Genomic DNA, 15,097 nt, shown 5'->3' with positions numbered 1-15,097 from the left:
TCCAGCTTCACTATGCCATGCTACACGCACACTGCTTGGAGGAAAAACCACCCCGTGCCAGCAAAAGGACTGAGCTAACTGTTTTGAAGTTATCAAAAGGTCTCCCCCAGCAAGCCCAGAGCAACACTGCTGAAGAAGTCCCAAGCCTGTATTTTCAGCTGGACAAAACAAGAGAGAGCAGTGAGAAGAGCTGCTCAATGCGAAGACCTCATCTTTTACCCTGATAGATGCTCTCCAGCTGCTAGAAGAACTAAAAGCAAGTTGCCTGAACGGATGACACAAGTCCTAGACTTTGGATCTCATGAAAACTATACACAAAAGCTCTTTCCCTCCAGCAGTAAAGAGCACCAGATTCCACCGCTACCCAGCTCATGCTCAAACATGCAGTTACCTGCAGTGGACATAACCTGTGTCCACATGAGGCAGGTTGGATATCACCAGTTTGCTTGCTGCCTCTTGAAGGGTGTAAAGCTGGAGCCACCTGCCTGCAGACTCAGGAAAACACAGTTATGCACCCCACACCCTTTAAGGGCCAGATATTTTTTTTTTAAGTCACCATTATGTTTTAATTAAGACAAATTCTGCAGAAGTTTTGACTGAAGTTCCCCTGTTTGTTTCTCCCAGCACTAATGCACAATTCACCCTTGGCTGAGCACAAACCTGTCAGAGGGACAGAGAGGCCTTCCCCATGACCCCTTTCTTTTCTCCTGCAGTTGCATGAGGTGAACTTCATTTGCACCCTCCTCAAAGATCCCACAAACGTTCAGCACACACAGTTGCTGCAAGGCAGTTATCCACGGGCTGAAGCACTAAAACTTACAGAAAGAAGAGTCAGCCAAGGACACAGCACAGAAAAAGCCACAGTTATCATCCATACAGAACACTCAGTTCTGCAGTCTGACCCTGGCACATCAGCTCTGCTTGCTGCCTTGAATTACTCTGAAGCATATTTTCTTTCTCCATCTCCTTAATGCATGGAAAAGGAGTTTCTTGCAGGGCAAGTTTACAGTCTGGATAGGGGAAGCACAGAGAAATAAATACCTTACCAGTACTGCAGGGAAAGAAAGGAATACGTCATCTATCTGGCAAACAGCCCTCCCCTTTACTCATCTCTGCGCGCTGTCTCAGCAATACCCACTGCTCACAAAGCCAGACTTCAGCTACGAGCCTACTGTGTGCATCAACAACCCCTGCTCAGCGTGGGAAAGAAGGTAGGGTGTTGTGGCACACAGGAAATTTCAGCCTGGTTTGACGGCACAGGCCAGATGAGGGAGATTTTAATCCAGTTTAATCATCATGAACTGAAACCTATGGTATGCAGGTTGCATGTGATAGCAGTGATTAAAGGTAAGAGGAAAGAAGAGATGAACTGCAGAATGGAACCATTCAGAGACACAGATATGACTGAGATTATTACATAGAGTCACTGATGATGAACCCGCATGCTCCACCCTACCACAAACGTCCCTAGGCTCCAATGTATCAGCAGACATTGGCTTTGTGGATACTGCTGAAAAGCCCAATCCCAAAACACTGCTGTTTGAACACAGCTAGCTCTGATGCTGATAGCCAGTAGGAGAAACAGAGAGAGGCCCGTGCCAATGGGCATTTCAGCTCTAGCCAGACAGCTTTGGAAGTAGACAGCCTACACCTAACAGAAAGGATCAGCAACCTGACCTTCCAGAGAGGCAGGTTTCTGTGAAACAGCTGTGCTTCCCTTTTTAAGCATCATATAACAGCAAACAGACAGATCAATAGCTGCCAACCCCAAGGAATAAAGAGCAATTAAGTATTTGGGAGCGATTCACCTGTGGAGCTCCAGGAATGGACACAATTTAGCCACAATCAAAGAACTGCTAGGCTATGAGCTTTGGGTTTTCATTTCTGTTTGGAACAGATCCTGACCTTCATTCCCTACTTCCTCCACCATAATCCTTTCCCCTCAGCTCCAGAACACTGGGCAGATGCCCTGCACCACTCTGCCTCTGTGATACTTGCTTCCTCTTCCACACATCTCAGCATCAGTTTCCAAAGTCAGCTGAGCAAACCCCAAAGCATTTTGCACCGTGGGAATACCCACGCAGCCTGCAGCACGCTACTCAAGTCTGAGACATGCTGAGCCAGGAATCCACGCTAGACTTCTCATGTAGAAGAGCTGTTCTCCCTGCAAAACTCACATTTCTGCAATTATTTCATGTATATATTGGATACAAAAGGTAATCAAAGGAGAAAAAGGGGGAAAAAAAAGCTTGACTGCTTGGCAGCATAAGATTAGCTCTGATAAAAGCATCCTGATGAAATGCAGTGTCTATTGAGCTTTACTTACATCCTTCAAGGCTCAGCTTCTTCCAGTCATTAACAAACACTGAGACTGGAAGCCTGTGGAGTGACAAGGGCTGGATATTTAGCTCAATGCCAATCACCACCAGCATCACTTTGTGTTCTTATAGCAGACAGAACGATTACGCTATCAGCCAGAGCTCTTACGACAATCATCTTCAATGCTGGCCAAGGGAAAAAGAAATGCTGAAATACTTACTTCCCCTATAGCTAGAAAGTGCTTTTTGCAAACAGCTAGAGTGCTTTCTGTGAAAAGAGAGCCCTTCAGGAGTCCGGATACAATTCTAAAAAGAACATTCAGAAGGAGAAAGAAACCTTATCGCAGATATATCCAAAAATAATGGCATTTGGGGCTCTTGGCACTCAGCTGACTTCAGCACTACTGCTCTTTGAGTCATTGTAGCTTAGCGTCCCCCTTTCAGCTGCTAAACAAAGAAATCCAGATTTCATCAAGTGACAGCCCATCATCGCTCCAAGCATACTGAATACCCTTCTGTCCTTCTCACTACAAAAAGCACTCGACTGAAAGCCAGGAACAGCAGGCAACTTACAACTGTTTACAAAAGCTTTTGCTAGCTAGCTGGTAGCATTTCCTAAGCAAAAGTAAACTTCCTCAGCTAACACAAAGAAAACTGCCCTCTGTGGGGAAGAATACATCAAGATGCACACTGATGGGATGCACAGTCTGCAGGGCTGTGAACGTGCCCCGCACAACACAGCAGAAAGAGAGCTGTAGCTGGCAATACCTGTTGTGTAACATGACAACTTTTCTTCCAAACACATCCAGAATTCCATACGGGAGACTAATCACCCAGCAGCAGCTAATGAGGCTAGCAAGACCCTGCAGCTACAGAGAGAGGGTCACCACTCTCCCTCTGCAGACTTGCCAAGAGCAAAACAAAACAGCAGCGCTTTCACAGGGCTGCTCCCTCGTGCGCTCTGCAAACAGGGTGCCAACAGTTTCCATCGGAAAGGACAATGGAGTTCAGCAAATGATTTCGTTTCCAACCCCTGAATTTCCACACCGAGGCTTGCTGGTTACAACACGACAGTTTTCCTCCCAGGAATTATGTTTCTAGAAGATCATATCAGCTGTACTTCTCAAACAGTTGGTTAGCTTTTGTTTCGGTCTAGACATACGTAGAGGCTCTGTCTCTTCCAAAATAAGCCAGCTGGAAGATGAATTGACAGATAACAAATTTCAAAATCCTCACACAAAGGAAGAAGTGCTTATTCACACATAGCACAGCCCATCAGGAGCCTCAAGCCACGGGGTGCTGTAGCAATACTGAAAGCTTGCACAGAATTAACATGTTATTGGTTAAACTAAGCAGAAGGGGGAAAAAAAAAAGGCATCAGAAGCTATTAATACAGAGCTGAACTACCACTTCTGCTTCAGGAAGTCTCAAAGTTGTCAAAGATAGCAGATCAACAGGAAGATGGATGCCACAAAAGGAAAACTAAGATATCACTGCACAGCAGAACCAGTAAGAAAATGACATTTTTCTACAGAAAAGCAGCAAATCACTGTGAATGAATCAGCTTCCTTCCGACAAGCATTTCACACCCCAGATGGAGCTCTTCCGGGCAGAGAAAGATTGACAGGCCAAGGACCTGAGCACACTCATGCTCAGTGGCCAGACTGCCAGGATCCAGCTATTTAGTGCCTCTCTACAAAGAGATCTGACATTTGGTTTTATTCTGATGTGGAAAAGAGTCCCTGGGGTGCCAAAGCTCCTTCACTCCTGTGTTTTGTGCACTTTTTAGCACTTGCAAACTGAAGAAAGGTCACAAGTAGGCTGAAGTTACAGAGAGACTGCAGCTAAGCGTAGCATTAAGTCAGACATTATGCTTCATGGGACGTGTATGTATGTAAAGATTCCCAACTGACAAATATATTGGCATACAAAAGCAGCTCTTCAGGAAAACACCACTGGTGCTTGGCCAAAATAAAAAATAAAATATTAGTGAACATGAGATGAAGAGTAATACTACTCCTCCCCAGAGAGATGGATTTGGAACTCAGGAATCGTTCTCTGCATTTAGATTTTAGGAGTGCTGCCTCCCTGCAGGCAGACAGCTCATCATGCTACCCTCACCTCTATCCAAGAGCCCATTTCGTGGCAGTAAGGAACAGACATCAGACACAAGGGAAGAATTAAAACCCACATAAAAAGCCATTTGCTTGGAATTATGAGGGGGAAGACCCAGAGCTGTTTCTTTTTACACCAATGACATTAAAAGCTCCTTATAATCACACAGTGGTGACACATTGGAACAGATTGCCCAAGGAGGCTGTGGATGCCCCATCCCTGCAGGCATTCAAGGCCAGGCTGGATGTGGCTCTGGGCAGCCTGGTCTGCTTGTTGGCGACCCTGAACATAGCAGGGGGTTGGAACTGGATGAGCACTGTAGTCCTTCTCAACCCAGGCCATTCTACAATTCTATGATAAAATACTTGAAATCTCCTGCCTTCTATCAAGAAAGCAGGAATTATGACCTGGCTCCCATCAAAGCATGGCTCCTCTTCAGTTTCCACTCTTTTTAATCCAACCTTTGGTGTTGCTCCTTACTGCAGAAAACTTACTTTGCTGCCCTATCTGAATATTTTTGATCTCAAAAATATCGCAAATAACAGTTACACGCAGACAAAAGGCACAGATCCAACCTCACATCAGTGAATGTCCCACGCTAAGCTGACAGACACCCTTAGGGGCAAACAATCCACCAGATGTACCCCAGCCAAGCTGCAGAGCTTGCACCCTTATCGTGAAGGGACCTGGCATACCCGTGCAGAATTCTTTGTTAGCATTCTGGGGTACCACAATCCGTCTGTAGACTATGGGCTCTGATTCCAAGATGTTCTCATCGTGCCGATAGCGAGCTGGCTTTTCATTTGGGGTCCCACGGGAACGGGTGCCGCTCCTCCTCTCGTAAGTCTCAATCTCCTCAAACACGGCTGCCTTGTCAAAAAGGGCCAGGTTCCCCTCAAAATCAAAATCTGTGTCTGGGATTTCATCGATGTCATCCCCGAAGCACTCATCATCTTTGCTCTTCATCTGCCCGTTTTTCAGCCCGCTCTTCTTTGGAGTCACCTGGTTTGGATGGCGGCTACTGGATGACCCTAAACAAAAACAAAAGCGAGTTTTGTAAGAGAGGAGAGCTCATGTTTGGGAGTCTTACTGACCCAGGAGATGCTTGTTTCTCAAAGCACCTGCAGACGTCATCTTTGGTATTACTCATGCTGAGATAAGCTAACAGAAAACAAAAGAGAAGGCACCAGGGAAGAGACTTTCAGGGACTTTCCTTTGGCAAGACTACAAAAACAAGGTTGACCACAGTAGGTAAACCAAGCGTTTCTACTCATTTAATTCAAGATAGTGTTATGTTAGTGATAAGATAACAAGACAGCCCTGGTCTAGGACTATCTTATTCTTACTACACTGAGCTGATGTTCATGCGGGTATGTAACCCAAGACCTTTTTGGAGTTTTCTTATATTTCAGAAGCTAATATAAGTTCTTTTCTTCCAAAATAGGCTGGCCACCTACTAATGATCTACAAGGAATAGCTTAAAACTCTGAATATTAAGTACCGCTTTCTCCTCTCATTTACTACCAATAGATGCATTTCCATTCCATTATCCATACCACATTATTCTATTTACCCATTATCTTGCATGTTTAATTAGACTTCTTTCCGATCAGTAATTGTGAAAGCCTGATTTGTCTGAAGTGAGGCTGTCAGAAAACTTCCCATTCTCATGGAGGATACAAAGCCATACAAAATTGCAAGGCCAACATATCCTGCTTTTTTGCCTTCTATACACTACGCATGTCATTCATACACAACTAGGTCCAGACAATATTCATCTGTTAGTTATATCCATTGTTAAATCTGCAACTACTAGAAAATACTTTGGGCCGATTCCATCACTTACAGTTATCACCTACGACATTCAACAGATGGAGAACCAGTTATCAGACCAAAACAGTTTGCTTTGCTAAAGTATTTATTGTATTTTAAGGTAATCATCCTTGAGTATAATTTATATAACTGACTACCTGCACAGAATCTGTCTGATAATACTGAAACAAATTACCACCAAGATGACATGTGCTCTTTGGTGCATGCATCTGCCCCTTGCCAATCACCTCCAGAAATTAAGCAGCATACATTTCTTTTTTGATTTACACATCATTGACAATTACTGAGGAAGGATGGGAAAAAGCTTCAGATCATCTAAGGATGTTCACAGAACAACCCACAGACTTTCAACAGGCAAAACCTTCACGATGTCTGGAAAAGTTACTTGTAAATCAAAAGGCTTTGTGGAGTCTTCATTCCCTGCAAAAACATCTCCCTCCTATGACCATTTTCCTAAAGCACATGCTTTGTTGTCTGGGGGTTAGGTTTTTGGGGTTAACTTAAAATATGGCAGGAGTTTGAATGCTCAGCTTATACCAGAGTAAAGCCAGCTATCCCCAAGCACCCCTGCTAGCACTGAGTCAGACAACAGAGGTCCCTGCAGCAACGCAGCTAACCTCCCTGCAGAGTTTATTCTAACCTCACTGTATCTCTCATCATAGCACAAAGCCACTACAAAGCCACAGTTATCAGTGCAATGGTCAGCACGAAACTCTGGATGCAGTCAGCAGCACCACACCTTGTCAACACTCTCTATTTCCAGAGTCTCAATAATAATTTGATGTTATTACTAACTATAGCAGGTAGCTCATCTAAAGACTCATTTTCAAGCTGCTGGAGATTTCATAGTTCATAACTGGGTGAGAACAAACTACTGAAATACAGCTTTTGTCAAGAAGCCACTCAAGCGTAGGGAGCAGAATTGAAGAATTGCTGGTAACAACAAAACTTAGAGGGAAAGGACAAGGCTTTCTAGCAAGAGTTCCAGTATACAAGCTGCAACTAGTTATTTACATACACAGTTTTAAGAGAAAGCTTTTACTAACACACAATTCTCACTCTCTCCCACCCCCAGAGGAAGGATTCCCAAACCAAAGTTAACACACAAATCACTCCAAAGCTGTATACAACTTGGCATGGAGCTGGCAGACGTTGCATTCAACACTGCTGCTAACAGCAGCACAAGAAACAAAAACCCAGGCCAACACAACAGGCCAAGTCTCCAAATGTTTCAGTGACTGCAGGTCAGAGCAATAGTCAAGAGACTCAAAGTTCACATAAACGAGAGCTTGCACTGAACACAATGAGAAAACAAGCCCATTTCTTGTGTGAATGTCAGATGTTATGGCAGCTCAGTCTGTTCCTGTTACCCAACAAGCGTTCTTACACTCATTGCCAGGCTTTTCTCTAAACAACTCTCCCCTACCCTCAGCTGACCCAAAAAGCAAACTGTGGGGATGGGCAGCCCTGCCGTGCAGCAGATCCAGGGGACAGAGGCAGCTGATGTGAGCAGCGTGTAAATGCTGACTGAATGAAAAACTGCATTAGAAAAACTGTAAGAACAATGGCTGGAAAGCTCCTCAGGTTCCCCTGCAGATACAGTGAATGGGAGCCAAGACCATACCTCATCAAAACGAGACGTGCCAGCATTGTGCTGGGCAGATCTCTAATCCACACCGATGGATGCCAGCCCTGAAATACTGCTGACCCCACAACAGGCTGTCTTATTATACAGGCTGCTGCATAACCACCCACTAACAGGGGCTGCAGAGGCTTCCTACCACTCCAAGCAAAGTTAAGTGGCGTTCCTCTTCCTCTTTAGACAGAGAAGGAGGCAGGCAGCTGGCACCATTGAGGGAAAAGGGCCTAAAAATTGAGCAAGGAGGGGAAGGGAAAGCTCAGTCTAACAGGAGAAGTACCAACTGCCTTCCAGGTTGCTAGCGTGACACTATTCCAGGCCCTTGCCTGAAAGCTGCTATTCACAGCTCAGCTTGCTTCCATTGCCTGATCCCCATCCTCTGCCAATCAACCACAGTAACTCAGAGCTTCCAGCTCAGCTCTTTTCAGAGCCACTTTCACAGCCTGGGCGCTGCGTGCATATGTATGTGCACAGCATACTAAGGAGAACAGCACATGTCTCCACATCAAGTTAGCAGCTTGACGTAGCACAGAAAAACACCTCCTTCTAAAGACAAACAATGCATCCCAGGCTTCTGGTTTGTTTCTTAGGGAAAAAAAAAATCTGTTATGTATAGCATACAAGCAAACGTAAAGCCTCTAGTGAGTTGGCTGCCTTCCTGGCAGACCCCTGCAGGAGCCCTCAGCAGCAGCCCTGGCATGCACAGCCCCACTCCAGCACAGCACATACCCCATTGTGCAATCTGCGCTGCTGCTCGGTGCTTATCAACTGCTGTCACACATGGACTCCAAAGGCAGAACTTTGTCCCTGACTTAGCACACTGAAGGGCAGCAAAAGGTTGACTTTGAGACATACTACGCATGGACACAGTACAACTTAAGAGCTAGATGACATCTCAGCCCATCCTTGCCTTGATTCCTGTGGCCAGGACCACTTCCATCCCACTGCAGAGACACTCGTATGTTATTTGGCCTGCTCTCCAAATAACATTCCAGAGGGTAAGAGTTCAATTTTTCTCCCTCATTGAGCCAAAAATGAAGCCAAGCAAACAAGAACCTACTCCTAACACCCTGCTCAACCTGTTTCAAACAAAGTCTGTAAAATAAAATTGGACCCACTGTTGTGCTTATGTAAAACTGAAGCAAGCTGTTGGTGGTTTGAAGTAGTTTGAAGCCCTCACCACACACCCCAGACCTATCAGGTGCTGTTATGCGAGGTGATCTGGCCACAGGCTCTGCCCAGCAAGACTAAATAAAACAGGAGTTACTGCAGATAACTCGGGGTAGAAGGAGAACAGACAGGCTTGAAGATGGCTAGTTCACCAAGGAGCACATGCCCTCCCCTCACATCATTCTGCCTTCCTCCTCCCACTTAACTATTTGGCAATCTTCTTTTTTTTTTTTAAGAAAAAAAAAAAAAGAAGTGAATATGAAACTTCAGAAGTGGTCCCTCCAGAAAATCAAATCAAATCTGTTAAACCTTGTAAACTGATTAAACTAACAGAGATCAAGGGAGTTACAACGGCTTCAGAAAATAACAGAGCTGTTGGTGGGGGAGAAAACTTCCAGAGGTCCAGGAACTTCTCCAGACAACATACAGCCTTTGATCTCCCTGTTTAGTTGGCCCTGTCCACCTTGGGTTTGTTTCTTTTCCATACCCAAAACAAGGGGAAAAAATTAAGTCATATATCCTGATGCTGTAATAATCGCATGATGAAGATCTGGAAGGGAGCGTAGCCCAGGGGGCTTCATGAAGTTAAAAAAAGAAGAGGTGAAAACAAAAGAACAAACCCAGTTTTAGCACAGCGTGAGAGCTGGCTGAGGATTTTTTTTTTAAAACAGGAATAAAAATAGAATCAGTGCATCACAAAGCCAGGCGTCCCTATCTTCACATCGTTCTCATTAGATGACATTAATTTGTGTTTCTAACAACACAGCAAAAAGCACTTGTAATTACTCATAGGGCAATGTTGTAATAAGTTATGGTTATACACAATTTAACTAGAAGAGCTTCACAATATCATAATTTGGTTCTGGTTCCTTTTAGAGAAAAAACTGAGGCTGTCTTTTGGGCCATTTTCAGTAAGGAAAGATAACAGGAGTTAGGAAATCATTCTAACCAGCATTATCCAGTCCTATCTTTTGCAATATTTGATGCTGATAAAGCAGAGCTTCAGACTGCAGTTCTTCAGACTGAACAAGGATGGGCAGAATAAAACATGGCAGAATTGTAGTGCGACTCATCTTTCCATTCAGCTCATGCCCCACAGTACAACTTGCCTTTTCTGCTTTGTCATAACCAGTGCAGCAGAGCATCCTCCTACAAGCTCCTGGATATTCTCCCTGTCCCTTCTCCTGAACATCAGCCCACAGGGCTGCAGAGCGTAAGGAGAAGCAGCTGTGTTCTTCAGCACCTGTCGTTCCTCTCCACTGTGTGTCCACACGTGTCTTTTCCCTGTTGTCCCCCCCGATATCTCTTCATTCCCATTCTCAATCCAACCTCTAAGCTCACCCCAGCAGAAAGAGAAGAAAAGGGTAAGAAGAGATCATACTAGCTTTTATGGGCCAGTAACAACATCAAGAGCTCCTCACAACCTGTTATCCACAGGACTGCGGCACACAAACGTTGCCTTGGGCCCCCACATGGGATGCCCTGCAGAAGCCAAGGAAACCATCCTGTTCTTGATTTTTAGCTGATAAAGTGCTATAACAGACAGAGATTAGGCTGCGTGAACATTCTCACCAAGTTCTGGATGAGATCACACCACCACCACGAAGGAATTCAAGACAAGTGCAAGACCTCTGGAAGATCCATACTTGCAATACTTTGAAGCACACCTTCTGAACTCTCTCCTCACTGTTTACCTTTCTCTTTCCCAGACCTTCGGGTGGCAACACAAGCATAAAAGCAAGTAAAAAGCGAGTAAACAGAAGTTTTGTTTGAAATATCCTTGCTGAACAAGGACATGTATTGCAGCGGTAACCCAAGCAGGAAGGAAAGTTACAGGTGAACACACATACTCACAAGAATTATGCCTACGACGAAAGCCTTTGGATTGACTCAGTGTTTCCATGTGGCGATCCATATAGCTCTTGGAGCACTGCTGCTGTGGGGAGATGATAATATCCTGATTCTTCATGTCTGTCCTCCTCGGGATGTTCTGCGGGGCACTGCTGGAGAAGGGCTTCTTTAACATCTTTCCAGTGCCATTCTGGCTGGGCCCCACTTGGCAGCCAACCCCAGGGATGCCCGTGTCTGCCTGCTGCAGGTCCCCACACTGCCTGCTGTCCCCTGGCCCTGGGATCTCCAGAATTTTCAGCTCAGTAATGTCACCTGCCCTAAAAACAAGAAAGGAAAACCGGTCATTCAGACATTTAGCAGTGGAAACAAGAAAAAGAAGGATTTTAATACTCAGGCACATATATTCCAGACATCAAAACGTTCAGATGAAATCACACATATAAATGAAAACCTCAGTGTTTCTGTGCTGCACCTGGATTTTGTTCAGGAGGTTCTGTTCTCAGCTTAAAAAGGAATCAATCAAGCAAAAAAAAATTAAAAGATAAAAAATAAAAAATGAAGGCAATCAGCACAGATCTTTCCAAAAATCTGTATTTATTTAACAGTTTCCAGATAACAATTATCCTCAGTATGGAAGCTATTTTTAACCCATATCTACATAAAGCTATCATTAAATTAGTGCAATTCACACTTGGACATAGTTGGCACTTGCTGTTTTATGAGAAGGAGGATGATATATAACTAATGTAGCAGTGAGCGTGAGCCAAAACAAAACAAAGAAGTGGTTACAAAGACCTCCATCTGGACCAATTGCAAGATGTAAATTAGAAGTTAGTCTTCAATTTCAAACTTAATAAGTATGTGTCCAAATGGGATGCAGAACTAACACCAAGTACCTGCTAAAGACTTCCACATCTCCTGGAAAAACATGGGAAAGGACAACGACCAATCTCCTTCAAAATACAAGCTCTTTAGGAAAAATAATTGGTCCCCTGATGTCAGTGCTTAATCTTACTTAAAAATAAAAGTCAGTGACTTGGAGACTTAACTTTTGTATTGTGAAAGTTGCACTGGAAATAGGAAAACGTCCAGTGACAAACTACTCTTACTTGTTCTTTTCTTGACCCCAACGTTACCAGGAGCTGGTGGGAATGAGCATAAGAGAATGACCACAATGCTGCTCTGATTCAGCATCCTGCTCCCAGACTCTCTCCTGTCTACATGGAGGAAAGAACATGGGGGAGAGAGAAAGGAGGTGGTGCCAGATTCGATAAAGTGCATGTAATTAAATTCTACTGGGGCAACTGATCTAATCAAGTGCAGAGAGAGTGGCAAAGCGTGTTATACACACTGAGAGTAAAGTTTTAAGAGGGCACCGACTCCTCAGCTATTCAAGAACTGAGCAGAATGTGTATATGCAATACATACAGAGCCAGAAAATAATAATCTTCTGTACACAAACCTAACAGAAACACCAGAGGCACCACTCATCCAAAGCTGCTCAGAAGCAGCAGGAAGATTTAAGGCAAAGAGCCCTTTCTAGGAAAAAAAAACAAAGCAAAACACCCACCCAACCCTCACCTGGAAAAGACACAGGAGACACTGGGCCCAACACTAACCTGAAAGTGACTTCTGGCACGAGGCACTTGACCCCATTGTGGAAGGGCCGCGTAAGGGAGATGGTCTGGCTGACCTGATCCACAGCGGACACTCGCCCTTGGTAGACTCCCAAGCTTTCTCCACAATTAATTGACACGATGCTCCCAAGCCAGTCCGTAGCCATATTTCTGGCACACAATTGCTGCAAAGAGACGCAGGCCTGGCTGTGAGAAGACGGAGACATGACAACCTGAATCAGCATCAATCGCATCCCCCACCCCACACGCTGGCTCCCACTCAGGCTCTGGCTTCATCAGCTTCTCTCCTCTTTGTGAGCTGGAAATAACATCTACACGGACACTGAGGATCGCACTGAAGTGTAAATCCCTGGACAGGGCTCTGCCTAGTAGCCTGACTTTAACCATATCACTCTTTGCATAACTGAATCATTTTGCAGCAGATTTCGAGACAAACAGCTTTGAACTACTGTTTTTAGTATCCAGCTTTGCCTGTGTACTTTCTCCCCGTGGCTTCACACGGGGAATTTATCTTCCCTCTGTACAGGCAGTGAGGAGAACAGCTCGCGTGAACTGGTGAGAACACTGATCCCTGCGTGTAGAAACCAAACCCAACACCTTTAATCATAGAATCATAGAATGGCCTGGGTTTAAAAGGACCACAGTGACCATCTTGTTCCAACCCCCCTGCTATGTGCAGGGTTGCCAACCACCAGACCAGGCTGCCCAGAGCCACATCCAGCCTGGCCTTGAATGCCTGCAGGGATGGAGGCATCCACAACCTCCTTGGGCAGGAGGGAACCTTTAAAGGGAACAGACAGGCAAAGAAAACAACACCAGAGTCCAGAACAGAAGTCTCCACAGCCAAGAGGATTAGCATTATAAGTTGCACAGCTTTCCAGCAGCTGCACTGAGTTCTAAAAGAACACAGGAAACACAAAGGTGCACTGCCTGGTTATGCCTTCAGTCCCATGTAACTCCCTCGCAGTTCTGATGCTTGACTGAACTTGCATCAACACACTTTGAAGCAGCTGAAAGCATCGTTTGATCCCAGACTTTATTCTCCAGACAAACAACGCAGGAAGATAACAGGCTCGCTGCCATCACAGCACTACAAAAGCTAACACTACAAAAACTAATCACTGCATGTGTTTGCCCTTCCCTGTGGGATATTTGCTCAGTTTACGGACACATGCTAAAAAAAAAAACACAAAGAAAAAGCGCAGAATGTAGCCTAGGGAGATTAACATCAACACATCTCACATTTTATGAGGCATTTTCATTCTCTCCTTTTCTGTTCTGAGCTTCTCAGAAAAGAGACAGAAAGAAGAAAGCCACTAAAAATAGCTAGGACATGTACTCGATATCAGGAAAACCAAACCAAACCTCATTTCTGTGAGGTTTCCAGGAGACTTAAAGTGAAGCAAACACCAGATCTGGTCACCATGCTGTAAATTTTACGCCCTCCTTGTTTTCTTGTTTTTGTGCATTTGTATTAACCCATGATAACGATGCTTGGATTCCAAGGTGACAGCTGATAAAAAGCACTTCCAAAACACAGATAACACAACACCCCAGAGCATCTCCAGCAAAAATAGAATTTCATCTATGGAATACACCGAGTTAGAAGGGAGCCATAGGGACCGAGTCCAACTCCTCCCCTCTCAGCTTTCCACATCTTTTGTAAATGAGTCAAAGAGTTTAGTACACATCACCACCCTGCAAGGATCCTTTTCAACGAGTCTCTCTCTACAGAAGCATCGCCATGTTTGTAAGCAAACATAAACAAAGAGAACTCCTGATCTCAGATACTCTCACTTTATGGGCACATCAATCAGAAAGAAGGCGCTACCCATCTAGTCAATGAATTACTCAATCGCATGTGAGAAACGTGAGCACGCTTGTTTGTTTACACACGCACAGAAAGGCAAACTTCCTGTCTAATACTCTCCCTCATACTCCGAATTTCTATCACCACAACCGACAAATACCTCTAATTCCCTCACACCCCGTACTTCAGATATATACCAGTGATACCCCATCAAGTAATACACAACGCCAAGTAAAACGCGCTCGCAGCACTTGGAAAGAAGCGAGCAGAGCCTGACAGCACGGGACGAGCCGCTGGATGTACACAGCGCTCTGGAAGAAGGAAGAGGGAAGGCACAAGGCCCGCCTCCCCCTACCCCAGCGATGAGCTGGCACTGAGGAGATCCCGGCGGTGCAGGATGAGAACAGCCCGCCAGCCCCCCGCCGTGCAGCCCAGCCCAGCCCAGCCGCCCTGAGCACGACGCCCCGCAGGGCTCACGGCCCGGGAGGACCGAGCGGCGGCCCGCCGAGCCCTAGGCCCCACTCCAGGCCTCGCAGGCCTGGCGCTCCCCAGCCGCTCCCCCGGGCTCCGGAACCGCTCCGGTAAGGACTCAGCACTACGGCTGGGCCTCAGAGCAGCGCCACGCGAGGCCCAGCCCCCACGAGGGCCCCGAGGCCCAGCCCCGCCTCACCTTACAGCCGCCGCTCGTCGCCCGCCCGCCCGCCGCTGCCTCCCCTCACGCCTC

The 15,097-nt window shown here is 45.6% G+C and overlaps 1 protein-coding gene across 6 annotated transcripts in view; it reads right to left on the bottom strand.

Annotated features, from left to right (window-relative positions):
- EDC3 (enhancer of mRNA decapping 3) overlaps positions 1 to 15,097 on the bottom strand; it is a 25,787-nt gene extending 10,690 nt beyond the window's left edge. The window contains exons 1-4 of one of the 6 annotated variants that reach the window (XM_046898948.1): positions 14,729 to 15,097; positions 12,546 to 12,727; positions 10,930 to 11,243; positions 5,129 to 5,464 (exon numbers count right to left, since the gene is read on the bottom strand). In XM_046898948.1, coding sequence (XP_046754904.1) covers positions 5,129 to 5,464; positions 10,930 to 11,243; positions 12,546 to 12,709 — 814 coding nt within the window. In that variant the 5' untranslated portion in view covers positions 12,710 to 12,727; positions 14,729 to 15,097. Of the gene's footprint in view, positions 1 to 5,128; positions 5,465 to 10,929; positions 11,244 to 12,545; positions 13,187 to 13,379; positions 14,625 to 14,728 lie in introns of those variants that run through there. The other 5 variants (XM_015278798.4, NM_001030385.2, XM_046898950.1 and 2 more) reach the window with 5 other exon arrangements.

The sequence above is a fragment of the Gallus gallus genome, chromosome 10, assembly GCF_016699485.2.
Source record: "Gallus gallus isolate bGalGal1 chromosome 10, bGalGal1.mat.broiler.GRCg7b, whole genome shotgun sequence".
In the NCBI taxonomy this organism is placed as follows: domain Eukaryota; kingdom Metazoa; phylum Chordata; class Aves; order Galliformes; family Phasianidae; genus Gallus; species Gallus gallus.
Note: the sequence above shows the minus strand (reverse complement) of the source record. Positions and strands in the feature narration are given on the sequence as shown.